The sequence below is a fragment of the Xiphophorus hellerii genome, chromosome 23, assembly GCF_003331165.1.
Source record: "Xiphophorus hellerii strain 12219 chromosome 23, Xiphophorus_hellerii-4.1, whole genome shotgun sequence".
NCBI lineage: Eukaryota > Metazoa > Chordata > Actinopteri > Cyprinodontiformes > Poeciliidae > Xiphophorus > Xiphophorus hellerii.
This window is the reverse complement of record NC_045694.1, coordinates 26,813,236-26,832,222: the sequence shown is the minus strand read 5'-3', so window position 1 is coordinate 26,832,222 and position 18,987 is coordinate 26,813,236. Positions and strand designations below refer to the sequence as shown.

Here is an 18,987-nt window from a genome sequence, read left to right as displayed (position 1 = left end):
TAGTTCACGGTTTTATTGGTGGTTCTGTCTTACTTTGATTTACAGATATACATTTTTCTTTTGTCTCCGTGATCATCAGCATTGGTTCTAAAATGTAACACAGTTTTTGTACTTAAAAGTTATCAAAAGCAGATTAGTACGGTGGCCCTGAGGTGCAAAGCACAACAACATTAACAAAAACATGTGCTTCGTTAATGTTGTTGTGCTTTGCACCTCAGGGCCACCGTAGATTAGCACTTCTTTTTGGATAAAACGATGGAGTCAATTTCAGTGGCAAGAACCTACTTTCCTTTTCCAAACAAACTCTCCCCGTTCTTCGACGCGAGTTCACCACTCACAATATGGCGGACGCGCCGGTGCGCCGTCACAGAGGCTCCGCCTCTCTGACGTTACACACGGAAGGAAGGGATTTACCGTCTTCGGTCGGCTGCTCATCCTTCAGCTCCATGTTCACCTGAGGCGAAAAGGTCGGTTATTGTCGTCAATTCTATATCTACAGGTGAAATTCGGATTATTTTTTTTAACGAGATTTAGCATGGCGTGACTGGCAGGCAGGCGGAAGCGCAGAGACGAAACGTAGATGTTTGCGGTTAGCTTCGGTTGACGTTCAGTACCTTGAACGCAGCAGTCGGGTTGTTTATGTCATAAACAACAAAGTAAAGGCAGTCGTTTCGGGTCATATGGGTTTCAAAGGTTGCAGCAGTTCACCGAGGGGTGTCTCACTTGTTAAATGTATGATAAATGAAACTTTTACATAGTCAAACACCGATTTATAAAGTGTTATATAATCCATTTTGTTGAAACTGAAGGAATCAGCGTCTGCTGCATTGATGTTGTTGTGCGATTAGTGAGTGAACAGTGAGTCACCTTGCTGCATGTAGCCATACAGTAACTGTTTGTGCTTATAAGAACTAAGATTGTCATGGAAATGTCATTAAAAGACAAAACTCTTTAGAAATACACCTGCTGAAAAATGAGTGCATTTACAGCAAATATTTATATATTTTCATTTTCTACCCCAGTGGACCTCTGATACTCTGATCTTTGCCACTGATGGAGGAAATAATCATGTGTTCGGCATTGTTTATGTCGAATTTCACAGATAAACATTAAAATTTGTATTGGGAGCAACAACAACAACACCAAAAACAAGCATAAACAACACGATGTCAGATTGTTTTTAAAGGCGCCGACTTGCTTCTGCATGCTCTTCATTCCTTCTGTCTCAGTGTTTTCACCTGGAGATTTTCCAGTGAACACGCTGAGCACTGTAGTGTTTCGTTTCGTTTTTTTTTTTTAAACTCACCCAGGTTCGTGCTGAGGATTCTTCAATCTGATTGTGCAAACAGCCATCACATTCAGCTGTTTACTACTTATCCTAAGTCGGGACGGGACAGTGTTTACATTGTGTTGTTTTTCCTTGACAAAAATGGCCAGTTCCTCTTCTGGGCCTGATACACTATCTGATCTCCCTTGCTGCATGTCATGGAGGTTTGCGCGTGGCAATCTCACATTTCAGCAACGTCTTTTGTTCCCTTATCATTATCTGCAGCTCTTAGATTTTGTGTTGTGTGTGTGTGTAGGGGGCCGGGGGGTGCGTGTGTGTGTGTGTGAGTGAGAGACCCTGCTCTGGAAAGAGCATTGCACAATTGCAGAAAACGTGACCGTCCACCTGGAGTGATTAATCAGAGAAGCAGTTAGTAATTGATTAATTGTTAACATTTGCTGAAAGAACCACATATTCAGAGCCACAATTAAGCCAGAAATTGTACAAAAAATATACACATTTTTACATTTAAGATAAAATAAAACTTTGTGTATAAATATGTTCAAGCCAGAACTCCTCAAGTGGGAAAGTTTTCGCTTCACCTGGCTCAAAGGCGTTTAACTCCTTCACACCTGAACACACAACAGTCTCCACTGTTGTGGCGGCTCCGAATCTGGAGTGCATCCGGGGACCGTTTGGTGACATCGGAGGAAAAGAAAATTGTGGCCATGACTTAATAACTTGTGGGGAACGACTTAATTACAAGTTGTGGCTACAGGATTTTTTTTCTTCCCCGTGTCACCACATACGGGCTCCGTAGCATCCCATTTGTTTCCTGGTCATCTGCTGACCCCCCCTGTGGATGTGTCCCCCACTCCACCAGATCCTCGGTGCGAAGGCTCCAGAAGTCCTGCGTTGACGATGGCCGCTCAGTGACCCCTCCGACGCTCCGATGGAGGCTCCGGTCACCGCCGCTTCCCCTCCTCCAAACTCCTCCTCGACGCCGCTGCGTCCGGCTGTGGCCCCGTCCATCCAGCTGGGCTTCACCGCCCTCTACACCGCCCTGTACGGCGGCCTGTTCCTGGTGGTGTACGTGCAGCTGTGGCTGCTGTTCGTCTACAAGCACAAGCGCTGGAGCTACCAGAGCCTGTTCCTGTTTCTGTGCCTGCTCTGGGCCGGCCTGCGCACCACACTCTTCTCCTTCTACTTCCACAACACGGCCCAGGCCAACCACCTGCCCGCCGCCGCCTTCTGGCTGCTCTACTGCTCCCCCGTGTGTCTGCAGTTCTTCACCTTCAGCCTCATCAACCTCTACTTCACCCAGGTCAGTTTTGGGGGAGGATTGTGGGAAGCAACGCGGCTTCAGCTTTGTTGAAAGGTTTCTGTTGTGTTGCTGCTCCGCAGGTTTTCCTGAAGATCAGCGCAGCCTCAGACACAAAGCTGTAAGAACAACCTTCCACTGGAATGGGTCGTGTTGTACTGTGTTGCTGCAGCCTGGTGGGCAACCTGTGTGTGTGTGTTATTGTCAGATGGGTGGCCCGGTGCGCCTACGCAGCCATCAGTGTGATCTTCCTTTGCATCAACGTGACGTGCGCCGCTCTGGGGGAGCGAGGCAGCAGCGGAGAGAAGGGCAAGCGCACCTGGAAGCTGGTGTTGGTCAGAGTGATCGTCAACGACCTGCTGTTCATCATGGAGGCCGTGCTGCTGGCCGCCACGCTGCTGCTGCTCACCAGGCAGCCGCGCTCCTTCAGCCCATACCTCATGAGCAAGGTACAGACACCTGTCCGTCCGTCCGTCCGTCCATCAATCCATGTGTCCATCCATCCATTTATGTATTCATGCAGTCATCCATCCATCAGTCTTTCCTTCCTTTTTCCATCCTTCCTTTTATTCATCCAGCCAATCATCCATCTTTGCTTCATTACTTCCTTTCTTCCCTCCTTCTATCCATCTTTTAACACATCCTTCCTTCCTATTCATCTATCTATCCTTCCCTTTTTTTCCATCCTTCCCACCATCCGGTCTCAGTTTTTTCCCGGGTTCCGTATTTAAAGCCAGACCTCAGTAAAAATATCTATCTGCTCTAATTTCTCAGACTAACTTTGTATTCCTGCGTTGTAAAACGTCTCTAAACCTGCCTGAGGTCTGTGAAGTGATGAGCAGAACCCTGGATGCCTTCAGTGTCTCTGATTAGCTCAGTAAAACCAGCGGAGCAGTGCTGGTTCAGAACCGATGTTCTAAACCAGAACATCGGTTCTGGTTTACGGATCGGTGTTTACCTTTCAGCGACGGTACAAGTTGTGTTCCTGGGAGGTGGTAGTGTTGTTGTTGTTGTTTTTGCGTAAGCGGGAGCGGTGAGTGACGCATTTCCTGTCACCAGGGAACCACGGTGTGCCGCACTGCGGTTCTGGGAGCCGCGGTCATCTTACTGTTCTTCAGCCGGGCCTGCTACAACCTGACCGTCCTCTTCCTCTCCCAGAGCTACAAGGTGGAGTCCTTCGACTACGACTGGTACAACGTCTCGGACCAGGTTGGTTCCTGTTTCCCCATTGAGCATTCTCACGTCCGAGTCATCAAACTGTTGGATAAGTTGTTAGAAAAAAAACTCCCTGTATTTTCAGGCTGACCTACAGAGTGAACTCGGAGACAGAGGCTACCTGGCGTTCGGTGCCATCCTCTTCATCTGGGAGCTGCTCCCTACCAGCCTCCTCATCCTCTTCTTCAGAGTCCGCCGGCCCACTCAGGAGGTCGAGCTCTGCTCTCCAGACCCACAATCTTTTCCGTTTCTCTTGTTCCAAGTCCTCACACGTCCGTTTTCCACAGACCAGCAGCTTGGACATCAACAACAGGGTTCTTCCTCGTCCGTACTTCTTCGATGACCCGGAAGGCAGCGATGATGAAATACCGGCTCCGTGGGCTCGCGGCCCCGCTCAGAACCAAAGGTGATACCGACAGAAACACACAGTAGAAGCTTTTTCTTCTTTGATTGAATGCATTTGCTCACTTTAGAACCACGAACTCGGTTATCCGTAGCCGGATATCTGGGAAAACGAGTACGTTTTTTTGCGTTTTAGCCTTTTTGTCCGCACAAAAACGCAGTTTGATCACTAAAAACGATTATTTATAAAAACTCCCACCAAACTGGAGATTTAAGAAAACTGTATATGTTTGCATGTTGACGTGCGAAAACAGATATCTGAGCTGTGGCGCCCCCGAGGGAGGGAGCCCTTCAAATCACAATGAATAAAGTGAACAGACAAAGTCACTCAGAAATGTAACACTGACAGCTTTAGAATCTCTTTGTATTGTTGTTATTAAAGCATAAATGCCCTTTTTAGGACCATTTGGCCAGTTTTAATTTTAAACGATTAAAAGATAAATGTTAGATGTTTGTGTAATAATCTCAGCCCAAAGGAAAACAGTCGAGGTTTGGATTCCTAACCTAAATGCTAGTTTAGCTCTGCTGTAACTCATCACATTGTGCGAGCTTTAAGTCATCTTTTTTTTTTTTTGTTGTTGCTATTTTTGTTTTGGTACTTCCAGCTGGTACGGATCGGAGACTGCGCCCCTCCTGTTTGCCAACAACCCTGCAGACCAGAGCCACCAGCACCACTCGTTCTACTCCACCCCTCAGAACTGAAACCAAACCCTCATTCGCTGTCGAATTTTTACCTCACCTAGACAATGACCTCAGGGGGACGAGAACCGCGTGTGCAGCTGCCGCCCAGCAGTACCGCCCACTCTGTGGTTGAAATTGCACTGAAAAACCTCAGGAAAGCTAAAAAGATGCACCTTGTATTATTATTATTATTTAGATATATTGACGCTTTCTCAGCTTAAAGGGAACATTTTTGGTGGGAGAGGACCTGGTGAACTTCGTGAGGGTCAAACATTGTTTATTTATTTGCTTACTCACTGTGAATACAGGAGCTAAACTGACACTTCGTATTACATTCCTGGATGGACTCAAACCATCTTAGTTGGTAACTACTAAGCATGGAGAGCTGCTTAGAAAAGTGGCATTTATTAAATACGATGTGGTGCATCTGAAACTGATTACAATACAAAGGATATGATATTTACTACTGTCTGAAGAAGTTTTATTGTTGCTGACCTTCATGTTTCTTATTTCCATCCTTGGCGTTGCTGCAGATACTTGGGTGTAGTTTGTTTCTGGGGCAATAACTCGTGTTTGTTTAGGGTTGGGTTTTTTTTTTACTCCTGTCTGAGTTCATGTGTTTGATTGGATGTTTTAATTTATTTATCTTTCACAACATTTTTTTTTATTAATATCTCATCTGAAAAGAACCTTTGCAACAATGCTGCCCGGACTGACACCGGTTACATCTGCAACAACCCAATAAACACTTTGACATAAACCTGCTTGTCTTGTTGCTAGGCAGAACAGCTTTCTGGGAGGCAGCCTGTTGGTTCTGATGAATCTGTGATCAAATCTAGTTTTCTTTTTTACCTCATCACTGCACTTGCATTGAAACCTCTCAATGCAATAAATCCATCAAAATGAAGTTAGAAAAGTAATATATTAACAAGAGAAGGAATTATATTTAAAAAAAAAAAAGATTAAGGATAATCTGTCACAGACGCCTAGTTACACTGTTAGGAAAGGAATAATTATTCCATGTTCAGAAATAATTATTTTAAATTCACCAGTGGCACAATCATTTAAAATAAACGTTTAAAAGTATTTATTACTTAATCATTTTACCTTTACGAAAGCTCTTTAGTCCGCAAATTCTTAAAATTAAGGCTTTAACCGGTATTAAGTTCATTTTTAAAAGGGAAGTTGAACTTTGAAATATCAATATGAAATTTTGTCTTGACAGGACTATTTAACCTCGTATTCTATGTATTTTTCTATGTAAAGTTTGAGTCATCTTCGTTGCGTAACTGTGACTCCAGAGGGTTGATGCCATAGCTAGGTTTTTCCGTCTCTTCGTGGGTTGGCGCTAATTTGTGGTCAGTTGAATGGACAAAGTTTATACATTTCGGTACCAATTTAAATAGGATTCATAATGGACTTTAAAAAGTCTGAAGTCTGAGTTGGTGAAACCTCCAAAAACCGTGTTAGAGAAGGAAGGAGCCCCGAGAACAACCATCAAATGCTATCTACATGGTCAAAAATAAATAAATCATTTTTCTGTCTCAACATCAAACGGAAAAAAATTGTTTGCTTACGGATCTTTGTACCTTCATTAAATGAGACTAAGGTCGAGCTTTTTCTGCAATTAATACTAGGCCGCCGTTGGTTCTTTCACTAGGATAATTATTAAATACTTAGAAATAAATAAAATACAAACTGTTGAAAAAGTATCCACGCCTTTCACTGCCTGAAAACATTTCAGGCTGCATCTTCAAAATATCTGCTTGAAGGCCTCGTTACATTATGAGAGTATATTAACTCTGGTGCCACCACCTGTTCTGGAGGGGAACTGCTTGTTCCAAAGGCGCGCTCTGCGGTGAGTCGCTGACCCCCACGGTAACAACCAATCACGACTCAACGTGGAATGCTTTTGTGCGCTCCCAAACAACCAACCACGTAGAATTACAGCCTTATAAGCATTAAAACAAAACTTTTTAATTAATTTTAAAATAAAAATAAAAAAATCAATCAAGCTTAGATTGGAGGGAGACCATCACATGACAAATAAATATGGCAAATATTGAGACACTTATTAATGGAGAGATTTGACTTCATTCAATAAACAACAGCAAACCAGATGAAGACAGATTGACCCACGTCCCGTTGTTGTTGCTAAGGTCAGGCAAAAATAACTCTGTTAGGAAAAAATGCAAATGTAGAAAAGTTTTACAAGAACCTTGCAAGATTCTTTAATTGGGATCTACAGATTTTCTACAACAATCAGATGACTTTGTTCTGTTCATTTAAATATTGCATGTTTCGTTTGTTGTGAACGAGTAAAGAAAGATATTCTTGCAAATATAACTAAGATTTGTTTCTATTTTTGGTGTCGAATGTGGCTGGAACTGTTTAATGATTTCCCCCCAAAAGACTACAAACCTAAACTTAAAATAAAGTCGTTTTAACCACAACAAAAGAAAACTAGCGCTCCTTCTGTGAAGAAATCTGTTTTGTTCCGATCAGTCAGAAGTTTTAATTTAAACAGCCAAATCAACTTAAAGACAACATCACATGGCGGCAGCAGAAAACCTGTAGAAAAAGGCCCCTAAAACCAGGAGCTTCGACACGTTCCTCTGTGGCATCAGCTGCTGCTTCAGGCGCTTTATTCCGCAGCATGTACAGACCATCCTATTAAAACTCTTTATACAGTATATACAGTTTCCAATAAATCAGTATGATACAGTGTCAGCAGTGGGAACGGGGGTCAGAACCCTGGGAAACAAGGAGAGGGTCGGGGCGGTGGCGATGTATAAAAAGCAGACGTTAGCGGTTTGGCTTTATTTGAAACTGAAAATGCTAGATTAGGTTAATGATCCGCCTGTTGTGTTGCTATGGTGAGCAGGACCGCCTTCCCGCTGAAGATGCAGTAAAACTAGACCTAAACGCCGACTGACCGAGTTCATTTCCTGCAGCGTTGGCATGGCATAAGTCCACTCCGGAGTTGATCCAGTCAAAACAAAAAAAAAAAAAAAAAAAAAGAGAGAGAAAAGAAAAACAGAAGAGGAGCCGTCGCCGTCCGACACAGAAGCGGTTGCGTCTTAGCTCGAGTCCGACTCGTCGCTGTGGGAGACCTGAGCGTGTTGACGAGGGAGAGAGGCGACGAAGAGCCGAAGCAGCCATAAGTTATCTCAAAAGTTTCTGTTGGTTCAGAGCGATAAGCCCCGCCCCATCTTCTCGCCGATAACGTATCAGTTATCGGGAGGTGGCGACGGCGAAGTCGGCGACGAAGGCGACGTCTCTAGCTTACGGAGACGGCGGCGCCTCAGCTCGGCGGCGCTGGGCTCTCCGTTCTCGTCGTCCGCCGCTCCTTCGTCCCAGTTCTCCTTCCTCTCTGCGTCTGAGGCAGAGGAGGTGGAGTCAGCGGGCTGAGAGGAGACTGTGGCTCCACCTACTGGATCAGCTGGAAACACAATACAGTCCTGGTTAGGAAGGAGCTCCCATTCCTCCACCAGGGGGCGCAGTTCCATGCTTCCTGTGCATGAGGGCACATTATACACCTCCCAACCCCAGTTCTCGATCTATTCTCTGTTACAGGAATGAGAAATTATTGTTCCGATATAATAATTTCCAGGTTGATGAAACAAGCTGGACTCCACAGAGGAATGTTAGCACTGAATTGTTACATGTCGTCTCTTTGAACTCTCAGTAAAGCCCGTTCTCTGCTAAGTCATATGGTCAAACAAGCATTATTTAATAGCTTACAGATCTTGCTGATATCCTTTAAAAAAAATAAATATTGTAAAATGAATCATTTGGGATTCAGTGGCTGCTCCTACATGTCTGACTATCATTTACACCAACCTGCTGCCTTCCCTCGCCTGTCCTGATTCTCTGTCTTCTCTTCCTCCTCTCGATCCTCACAGCTGAATGACATCAACTTTGTGCTAAGTATGTTTAAAAATACAGCAGTCAAACCACATTAAAAAAAAAAAAAAAACTCTGAAATTTTAATGTTAAATGATATACTTTAGCTGGACGCTGCATCTGCTCAGACGTATCTGGTTGCATAACAGCAGCCCTGTAACGTTATACTGAGTGAAAACATTTCAACTCAAGTTCATCACTGCCAAGTTTTATAATCTATGTGTTTTTTGGTCGAACAATTAAAAAAAAAAACAGAGTAGTTATTTTATGTTTCTTGCTATAATCTTTTATAATTTACATGTAGCGCAGTTGTAGGACAGCAGCAATCTGTCATTTAGTAACTTAAGCTAACCTGAATATTTACAATTTACATGGCTCCTCTATTAACCTTTTAGCAACGTTTTTACCAGCGTTTCACTGAGAAATAGCTCATATAATGAGCATAGCAGATTCCAACAGGTGTGCTAATTGCTCCTGGCTAGTCTGAAGGAGCTAAGTGGGGCTGCTCTGGAGGCAGAAGCTTGGAAGCTTAAAAACTGGAAAACTGCAGCTCAGAGGAGGAGTTTCACCCTCGAAGGCGGAGCTACGTGTGAAAGACTCAAGTCCATGTTCCACGTATGTTTATGATAAGGGAATGACATTACAATATGATGTAGAGCTAATAAAAAAAAGTTGATTTTACATAATCCTGCCCCTTTAAGACACTTGTATGTTAATAAAACTCTGTGTCGTATCAGTACGCCCCCATGTGTTGCATAGCTACTTTTCACCCCAGATTCAGAATTCATCACTATCCTTTCTAAATTATGAAACACTTACTGATTCTTCTTCTGTGAAAATATTTTTAGCTGGTTTATCAAAACTGTATTAATAAAACAGTGAAAACTTCTGTGATCAGAAACTTGTATTTGTTACATACAGGTGGAAGAGTCCCTCTCCGTGGCGGGACTTTCTGCGCCAGCGGACGCTGCCTCCCGATTGACTCCGCCGGCTTCTGCGGCGCCACCCTCAGGCCGAGGAGGGCTGGGGTGAGAACAGGAGAGAGGTGATGTTTCAGCGCGTGGCGGCTCTTCAAATTACAAAGGCAAATCAAGACCGCAGGCTTTTTCCCGACCGAACCAGCTTCAGATGGAGGGGCGTAACCTACGCGAGCGTGGCAACGGTGCTGAGGTAGTGGTGGATGTTGAGCATGGCGGCGTCCAGCAGGGTGTGGATGTTCTGGAGACACTGCAGCCTGGCCTCCAGGCCCCTCCTCCCTTCGGCCTCCAGCTCCCTCAGTTCCTCCTCCGTCAGGCGAGAGAGCGACGGAGGAGGAGGAGGCATGGACGACACTGGGGGAGGATAGAGAGAAGCTGCACTTCAACGAAACCAGATGATTTTATTTTATTTTTTACTCAAACAAGTGTCTCTAGATGTGGAAGCTTACCAAAGGGAGGAGGCGGAGGCATCGGCAGCCATGGCGCAGCGGGGAAAGGAGGAGGCGGGAAGGAGAAAGGGAATCCTGGGATTGCTGATCCTGGAGCGGCGGCGGCGACGGCTGACGACGTAGCAGCGTCTGCAGCAGCTGAAGTGGGCTGGCTGGTGCCTAAAGGGAACGGACGAGTCACAAATTGATGAGATCAAGAAAAGGCTGAATCGCTTGAGTTAAAATGACTGTAGTTAAAGGTAGAACTCGGGGCGTTTTACCAGCGGCCTGCGTTGTGTCCGTGCTGCTTGGCGGAGCGTCAGCTGCAGCAGGAGCTGCAGGTGGAGCAACAGCAGCAGGTGGAGGAACTGCAGGGAAAGGACCCCAGAAAGGGAAAACTCCTGGAGGGAAGCCTGGCAGCATGCCGGGAGCGACTGGAAGAGAGAGAGAGAAAAAGGAGTTCAATGAACAAGAAAAGACAAATGGTGAATGTAGGAAAAATACAGCTTTCCCAACTGTAATAAATAAAAACGCAGGGTCTTTTTGGACAATTTAAAAGATAAAATATTCTTTAAAGGGCAGTACTATGCATTTTCCAGCCACATAGTGCCATTTTATAGCATAATCAAGTAACTATGTTATAAAAATGCTATCTATATCAAATGTGACTTAAGAAATCTGACTTTGTAATTTAACGCCTTGAAATTGGGTCTCTGTCACTTTAAGAAGCTCTTGCTCTTTTTGAAGCTCCGCCTTCAGGAAGTCATCACACATGGCTCCTCTATTAACCCTTTAACAACTTTGTACGGTGGAGTATTGGGGCCAAGCAAAGAAAATTTTTGTTTAATCAGGAGAATATAGTCAGAATATTGACAGAATGAAGCCGCAACTTTACCAGAAGAATGTCTTCAAATTATTAGAAAGAAGTTGTTTTAGTGAGATAAAACCTTGGATAATTAGTTGGTTTTTTTCTTAGAGTTCTCATAAAATTAATACTTTATTTTCCTATTATTACAACTTTATTCTTGCATTATTTTGACTTTATTGTCATGTGACTTTATTCTCGTGTTACTATAAGAATAAAATGTCTTGTAATGACATTATTCTTGTAAAAATAAAAAAACAACTTAGCATAACCCCTAATATTTTGTCATTGAGTAGACCTGAATTCGGAATCCAAATAAATAGCATTTGTAAAAAAAAAAAGCATTTGTAAAACAAGATGGAGGCCCTGACATGACTCTGAACTATGAAAAACCCAAAGAAAGAAATCCAGATTTTCCCACAAATGAAATCTTCGAAAGCCATAAAAGCGATTTGTCGCCCAGCCCTGGATGAGTTTCATACTGAAAGTCACCGTTTGGGGCCGGAGCGGCCGGGGCGTTGGCGGGCGCCGCCGGGGCTGGAGCCGGGGGCGGGGCCGGGGCCTGGGCCTGGTTGTTGTTGGATGCCCTGAGGACGTCCATGCGGCAGGTGGGGCAGGTCTGCTGCCTCTGGAACCAGGAGCGCAGGCAGCTGTGGAGCATCAACGACCATGAAAACATCGATCTCATCAGGCAAACGAAAAAGCGACTTTTCATACGGATCTTTTGTTTCCAGCCATGTTTAAATGTCCACCTCAACTCCTGCTCTGTTTAAGTGCAGCATTAGTGTTAAACTCAGACGTGTGTGTGTGCATGTGGTCACATTGGACTCACCTGGAGTGGAAAATGTGATTACAGGGTAGCTTCTTGGCTCCGGTGACCATTTCCTCTCTACAGATGATGCAGACGTTGTCCGAGGCCTGCAGATCCTCAGGAGTCGCATCAGGATATCTGAACATTAGATTATAAACAGACACATTACTGGAATATCTCAAAAACTATATTAGAATTAATAAGAATTAACTGAATAACTAAAAAATAAACGACTGATGGACTCACAGAGTGTTCATGTTGCGGATTGCTCTCCTTGACATTATAGCGTCGGTTACGGCTTTTTTAAACTGCCTGAAAAGAGACAAACAAAAAGTTGAAAGATGTGGTAAATAAACTTTGTTTTAGGCTGACATGAAGCAGCAATCCAGACTCTTTATGTTCTATAAAGAAAATTTTAAAAATTCAATCGATTGGGTGTCCAAACCTTTTCTTTTACAAATTAAAATGCAAAATGATTTTGTTGGATTTTGTAAAAATCTGCTCAGCAATAAATTGAATATGCAATACTATTTAATGAAGCAAAGGCTGAAAATGTCCTAACTTTTCAGGTCTTTTTTTGTAGTCTAGAAATTATTTCTCCACCAACAAAAGTCTTCTCTAAGCCAGTTTAAAGGAATGGATGTGCTCTAGTTTTTGTTTTTTTTTTCTAAGTAAAAAGTCACTGGATGTTTATAGTTCTACGTCATATGAAATCAAAGGCAAAAGAAAAATATTTTTAGATAACTTCATGCTAGAGAAATAAATTAGAAAAAAAGAAACTTCTTCAAAGTGTCCACCAGAGGGCCTCATTTGTGCCAGTCTTGCATTTTTGAGCTGCAGTCGGCCACATAAAATTGTTCCACGGGCCACAAAGGGCCCCTCAGCCGCACTTTGGACACCCCTGTTCTAGACAGACATTTCATTAGTAGAGCTGCTCACCTCATGGCCAGGTACATGGGCCGGATGGCGAACAGGGGGAAGGTGTGGACCTTTATCATGATGGTCATGAAGGCGATGTAGAGGAGAACCTTGATGAAACCTGGCGACAACACGCCGTGTGACACATACATCGTCATCGTCGTCGTGGACGCCATATTTAATCAGTCGTACACACAGACAAGTTGCAGCACCTGTGAAGAGCTCGGTGTAGAGCATGTAGACGGCCTTGTTGTCCCAGGGGTTCTCACTCTGAAGGTCAACGGTGTGCAGGACGTACTTGATGAAGGTCGTCAGGATCATGGTCAACAAGATGGCGTACTGAGGAGGACGAAGAAAATCAAATGGAAAATATGAACAAATCTGTGTGTGTGTCAGAGAGGGAAGCAGCAGTCAGATGTAAAGTATACATGGTGACCTAGCACAGAAAAAAAAACAACAAAAAAAAAAACACACACAGTTGAGTTAAATATCTGAGACTGGAAAATGAGATTTATGAAACAAATCTCACCATCAGTTTAAAGCAAAACAAATTCTCTAATGAGTGAAAACTCAAAGACAATGATATAAAATATGTAATGAAACATTGACTTTTACCTTTTTTCTTACTTTCCTTTACTATTCAATAATTACTGCATTCATTTAGCGTAAATGCTAACCTCATATCTTCTCATATTAGTTGACAACGAGTTCTGTGGTTGAAAATATACCAGGTAATATACTGTGACTTCATTAATCTGACGTTGAATATATAACCACATAAAATTTTCCCAACACAATCCACTCTTTTGAGAAGAAAATATGTGATATTTTTTATATTAATCCCATCAGAGAATCAGAATAAAAAAGACATTTTCCTGAATTTCCCCCTTTTTGAGACAATACAGGTTATTTCTATCTTCTATCTATATCTTTAATAAGTTATTTCAATTTATATTTTACAATAAAGACTGAAAAAAATGGCATTTGTTTAAAAAAATGTAAATGCATTATTTAAAAATCTATTATATTCCATTCTTTTTTAAATTTTTCAATTTTCTTCCTCATTTTCCTTCCAACTTTCTGAGGCCCTCTATCGCCCCCTGGTGGCGCCCACTCTTAAAAGCACTGTTAAAGCATCTTATTTAAAGTATTGGTAATGCAAGATATTTACCTGCTAGACATATAAATATTCATTACTAATTAAAGGATAGTAGAAAACATTTTGAGTTTTTATATAGAAGTAGCAGGGTCTGATTTTATTTTGTGTTTTTGTAATAAATGGTCTAATAAATCGACACATTTAAACCGTCGGCTCCGTCACCACAGAGAGCGCTGCGTTAAGGTTTCGATTTTTTCCCTTTTTTCTTTAAACACAGCTGGAGGATTTGCAAGATTATTTCACAACTTGCATTTAATCTGAATTTAAATTATTTTCTAAAGCTTTTAAATGATTTCCAGTCATTAAGAAAATTTGAATGTGATTTTTTTAAAATTTTTTTAAGACGCTCACTTTGCTACAGTTTAGATCGCTGCTCCTGAGAAAAATAATCCATTTTAAAAGACGACGTGATGATAATTACTCTTTATTTTAAGAGGAACCTGCATGAAAAAAGAAAAAAAAAAAAAATCTGCTTCTTTTTTTTTTTTTTTGTAAAATGAACCACGCCTCGAGTTTTAAAGGTTATAAAAAGGAAGCGGGACAAACCTCAAAGCCAAAAACGAGCTGGACCGAAGCTCCTCTGGTGATGATGCTGTGGCAGGCATGGTTAACAAACAGGAAGTCCATGACAGCCAGAAGTCCTAGAAGAGCTGCAGAAAAAATTAAGAAGCGTTCATTACAGAAAGTGTGTATGCAAAGTGTAAACAAGAGGGAAAAAAATAAATAAATGCGACTCTTTGAACCCCGGGCAGCTGCTGAGGCGAGAACTTTAAGTTGTTTCTGTGACATGCAGACAGTTTTAGGCGGTAAAACTGAACAGGAACTGGAACCATTTTGTGACTACAACCAAGACGCACCTGGCTTTGACAAATATTTGCATACAGTTTCATGAAATGCTTCGCGCCAAGTGAAATCAGTACAAAAAAAAGGAGCAAGAAAAGAAAACTGAAAGGTACTTGCATAAAACTCTCAAGTGAAAAAGCCAGGATATGTTCGGACTCCTCTCCATCTGACGAGAAAAAGACAGGAAAAACAAAACGATCTCATCTTTTCTCTTGGGTTACGGCCGTTTGTTTGGTGAAGATTTGTCCGCTTTTCTTTTCCCACTCACGACAAGTTCACTCAGAGAGAAACTCACAAAGTCCACCCGGTCCTCGGCCAGCCAGTGGAAACACTTGAGGAAGAGCAGGAGGGTGAAGAGGGCGACGAAGCGAGGGGAGAAATCGTCCCTGAACACGGTGAACGCCAGGCAGGTCTCCGTCACCGCGTACCAGGAGCGCTCGATGAGGTGCTGGCAGAGGGGGAGAGAGAGCAGAACGAGTTTTGTTTACATTTACAGCACGACTTTTCACAGTGTTGTCTTTTTCTATTTCAGTCGGGGGGATTTTTTTGTTTTGTTTTACAAAAATTATATTACAAAAACAAGGTCGTAAAATTAAGAGAATAAAGTCGAAATAATGAAAACTGTCATGACCTTAATCCTCTATTATTTCATCTTTATTCTGATAATGTTTTTTTTTTTACTTTCTTAGTGAGGGCCCAAACCTCTGTTGTAATTTTTAACCTTTCCATACGCAAATAAAAAAAACTGTTTAAAAAAAAAACCCACAATGATGAAAAAAAGTAAAAGAAAAAAACATGATTCAAACTTGTAGCAGATATCCGTTTTTCGGAATTAAATAATATTTCAATTCCTGTCACTGGCAAATAAAAATTAAAAAAAAGTGTAAGTAAAAGCATAAACTTATTACACTTTCACTTTTTTACACACACACAATCATCAAAACAGCAGAATTGTTCTTGTATATTTTTCTAAAGCATTTTTCCAAAGACTTCCTTTTACGTGTCTGTAGACAAACTCAAAAGAAAATGAACAAATCATCAAATCTTGTTGTACTTGCTGAGCAAATCATTTTGATACTTTTTGTCTTATTAAAAGAGTAAAAAACACAGTTCTAACTCTCAACAATTATTTCACACCAGAGTCTCTCTGATTGAAGTACAAATGGTTTTAATATTTATCCTGACCTTTATTTTTTTTTTAAACAAACCTCTCTCTCCTAACTGATAGTTTGCTTCTTTAATTTCGAACCACTTGTTCAATCTTGGAAGGAGTTTACAATAGGCTTTGTGCATGTCTATGCTGTTCTGAGCTCTACAAAAATCACAACATTTTAAAGTATGCAATGTGAGAAATACTTCCATCAATTGGATAAAAATAATCTGACGCAGTTATAACTCGAATAGCTTTCTTTTGGAGCCCGTAGACAGGTTTTGTGTTGATTTTATACGAGCTTCACCCCGATATGCGCACAATAACACATGTATGGAAGCGTGGAGTAAAGACGGATCTTCGATGATCCCCCACCTCCATTTCTGCAGCCCTCAGCTGGCCAAAGAACACCTTCCTCATGATCTTCCCCAGCAGGAACACCAGCACAAACGCCTGAATGTACAAAACCTGACGGGGAGGGAAACAGAAAGAAAAACTTTAAAAGCGGCTCATGTGAGCACAAACAAAAGCTAAAAACAGGCCGACCAGACGGCTGACCTACCGCCATGCTGGGGCTGCTTTTGGTGAGGTACACGACGGTCGGGTAGAACTGATGTTTGAGCAGGTAGGCGTGGGCCACCACGGCGCCGGTCAGCGCCATGCTGGTGGCGGTCACCAGGGCTGCTCGCACCATTGTGGACTGCAGACGCTGCTGAGGCCCAAACAGACAGAACAACATGAGAATGTAAAAATTCAGGAGTGTCAAGATTTTCACTTCTTTTCTTCCCTCCATTTTAAAATATTATGCATCGCATTTTCACTTCCATCGAGGCCATGTGTAAACAAATCACAATCAGGCGTTTCCTGACCAATACCAATTTTGTACGTCGTCCTCAAATTCTCACCTGACGCATCATCTCAAATTTCTTATGAATCAAACTAAGAAATCCCACAGATCGACCAAAATCATGAACTTTAATGCATTTAAATAAAAATAAAAAACGTCACATAAATGTTTGATACATACGCTTTGACGCTTAAATGGGTCAAAAGTTTTACAATTACTTCACAACACATTTATTTTCCTTTTTTTTATTGTTTATCATTAAGGAAATACAAAAACAGAGAATTAAGTCAAAATGATCAGCCCTTAAATGATTTAGGGGGAGAAAAGTAAAATCAAAGTAATTCAAAAGTGTCTAAATCCATGCTTTCACAAATTAAACTATGGAAACCACCTGAAGGAAACACAAAGTGACGCATTTCAAAAGAGAAAGCGTCCGTGGCATGTAAACACTTTGTTTCATAAAACACCTAACGTATGAAGAGGCAACTGTTCACAGCTCCATGGTAGCTAAACTAATACTGAAATCTTGCATATGTTAAATTTATTGATATTGATCATATATACTGAAGCTGCTTGGAGCAGCATAAACCTTCAGCGTAAATAAACCCATACTGAGTCCATTGATTTTTTTAAAAAGTATTTTCGCACTATATAACTGTTTTATGGCGCGTAGAAACATCCCGTGTAGAGTTAATGTATTAAGCTCAACTCCTCAGTCTTGTGACAACTTCCTAAGACATATGGAAACATTATTCTCGAACCGAAACCTTCCAATAGACTTCTGTTGGGGTTATAACTGTAACTAATTCTGCAGGTATGTTGTCAAACAGAAATGTGGGTTAGTAAGCCTATGCTAGCCTATGTTAGCTTCCAACCGCTCCAGCTGTCAGGGACTCACCGACTCGGTACCCGCAGGACGGCTCGCTCCTCGGCTGATTCAACGGCGCCTCCTTGTCTGATAAAACCTCTACGTTGTCTCCAGCTACTCCATTTCAAACATGTCACCTCACTCTCCCAATTATTAGCTATTAATTCCCCCCTCGCCCGTATTTGCCTGTCTACGTGTTTATCTTTGGCTTGCTCCTCGCAAGCCACCTCACATCCGGTTGTTATGGTAATTTGACGCAACGGCATTTTGTTTTTACGCCACAGAAATGCGCGGTGTTTTTGTATTTTAGCAGCTACGCTGCAAACGAGGCAGGAAGAGAGCATTGTCAAACCATTGTGATTTCAGTTACCACTGGCCTTCTTATTCGTATTTCCTCCAGGTGTGTGAGATATCGTGTTCCGCATTTTCGGAGTTTTACGGTAAATATAAACGTGGACCAATCGGAAGTTATCAGGCTCTCACGGCCAAAAGAGGCATTCAAGCGCGCCGTGCCTCACAATCCAATCAATCATATTAAAGAACTGGAGATTGGAAACACAGAATAAGTAACCAGAAATTATATAAGGAAATATCCACGGTCCATTTCAGACATCGAAAGAGAAATAAATTAAAAACGTTTTTTTCATTATTGGTGATGAAAATATTCTGCGTAGAATATTGTCCGTTTTCCGCAGAACATGCGGCGAACATGCACCGCATATTGGTGCAATATGCATATTGGTCTAAACTAAACGTTTAGAAAATGTTAGTTTTCTAAACGCACTATAGTGTGATGTCTTTAACTATTTCAATTACAAGAATTCAAACAATTTTAGACTTTGAAAAACCATTTTTGAAACCTGACCCAAAATTTGGCTTTTGGACATATTTGCGCATGAGACAACGTGTTGTTGGAAAGTTTCAGTAAAGTAGAGTCGGCAGCCCAAAGTACATTAAAGATATGTTGCATCAACCTTCCGGTCTTCTCCTTCTGTTTCAAGGCTGCTTTGCGTCATCAGAACCAGAACCAAACATGGAGAAGCAGCATTCAGTTTTTAATCTGGAACAAACATCCACAAAACAGTTTAATAGAATTGACCTTTTTTTAAAAAAAGTTTTTAAAAATATATATAATGACCATAATGGGTAGAAGTTCAGGTGAAATATAATCAGTCCAGGATTTCCCCTTTAATGGAAATATTACAATATTCTCCTACTAACAATTATGTTAGTCATTTGTTGCAAATGTTCAACTCAAGAGTGTTTATAAACTGTTAGGAGCAGAATCAATGCTGCTCCTAACAGTTGAGAGTACGGTAACATTTTAAA

At 41.8% G+C, this 18,987-nt stretch overlaps 2 protein-coding genes across 3 annotated transcripts; one reads left to right on the top strand and one right to left on the bottom strand.

Annotated features, from left to right (window-relative positions):
• Positions 1 to 376: 376 nt before the first annotated feature.
• gpr137 (G protein-coupled receptor 137) lies at positions 377 to 5,646 on the top strand. The gene is made up of 8 exons (XM_032554936.1): positions 377 to 467; positions 2,151 to 2,591; positions 2,672 to 2,709; positions 2,797 to 3,037; positions 3,648 to 3,797; positions 3,889 to 4,014; positions 4,091 to 4,209; positions 4,811 to 5,646. Exons 2-8 carry the CDS (start codon positions 2,220 to 2,222, stop codon positions 4,905 to 4,907), a joined length of 1,143 nt encoding a protein of 380 aa, XP_032410827.1. The 5' UTR covers positions 377 to 467; positions 2,151 to 2,219; the 3' UTR covers positions 4,908 to 5,646.
• A 1,314-nt stretch (positions 5,647 to 6,960) lies between these two features.
• syvn1 (synovial apoptosis inhibitor 1, synoviolin) lies at positions 6,961 to 17,897 on the bottom strand. 2 transcript variants are annotated; one of them, XM_032554934.1, is made up of 16 exons: positions 17,689 to 17,897; positions 16,506 to 16,655; positions 16,319 to 16,411; positions 15,089 to 15,241; positions 14,911 to 14,959; positions 14,497 to 14,600; positions 13,004 to 13,130; positions 12,813 to 12,912; positions 12,120 to 12,185; positions 11,895 to 12,011; positions 11,555 to 11,712; positions 10,479 to 10,631; positions 10,219 to 10,377; positions 9,940 to 10,123; positions 9,712 to 9,815; positions 6,961 to 8,328 (listed from the first exon to the last, which is right to left on the bottom strand). In XM_032554934.1, exons 2-16 carry the CDS (start codon positions 16,635 to 16,637, stop codon positions 8,117 to 8,119), a joined length of 1,911 nt encoding a protein of 636 aa, XP_032410825.1. In that variant the 5' UTR covers positions 16,638 to 16,655; positions 17,689 to 17,897; the 3' UTR covers positions 6,961 to 8,116. The 2 variants fall into 2 exon arrangements, with proteins under 2 accessions (XP_032410825.1, XP_032410826.1); XM_032554935.1 differs by having other exon boundaries at positions 16,506 to 16,652.
• Between the last annotated feature and the right edge of the window lie 1,090 nt (positions 17,898 to 18,987).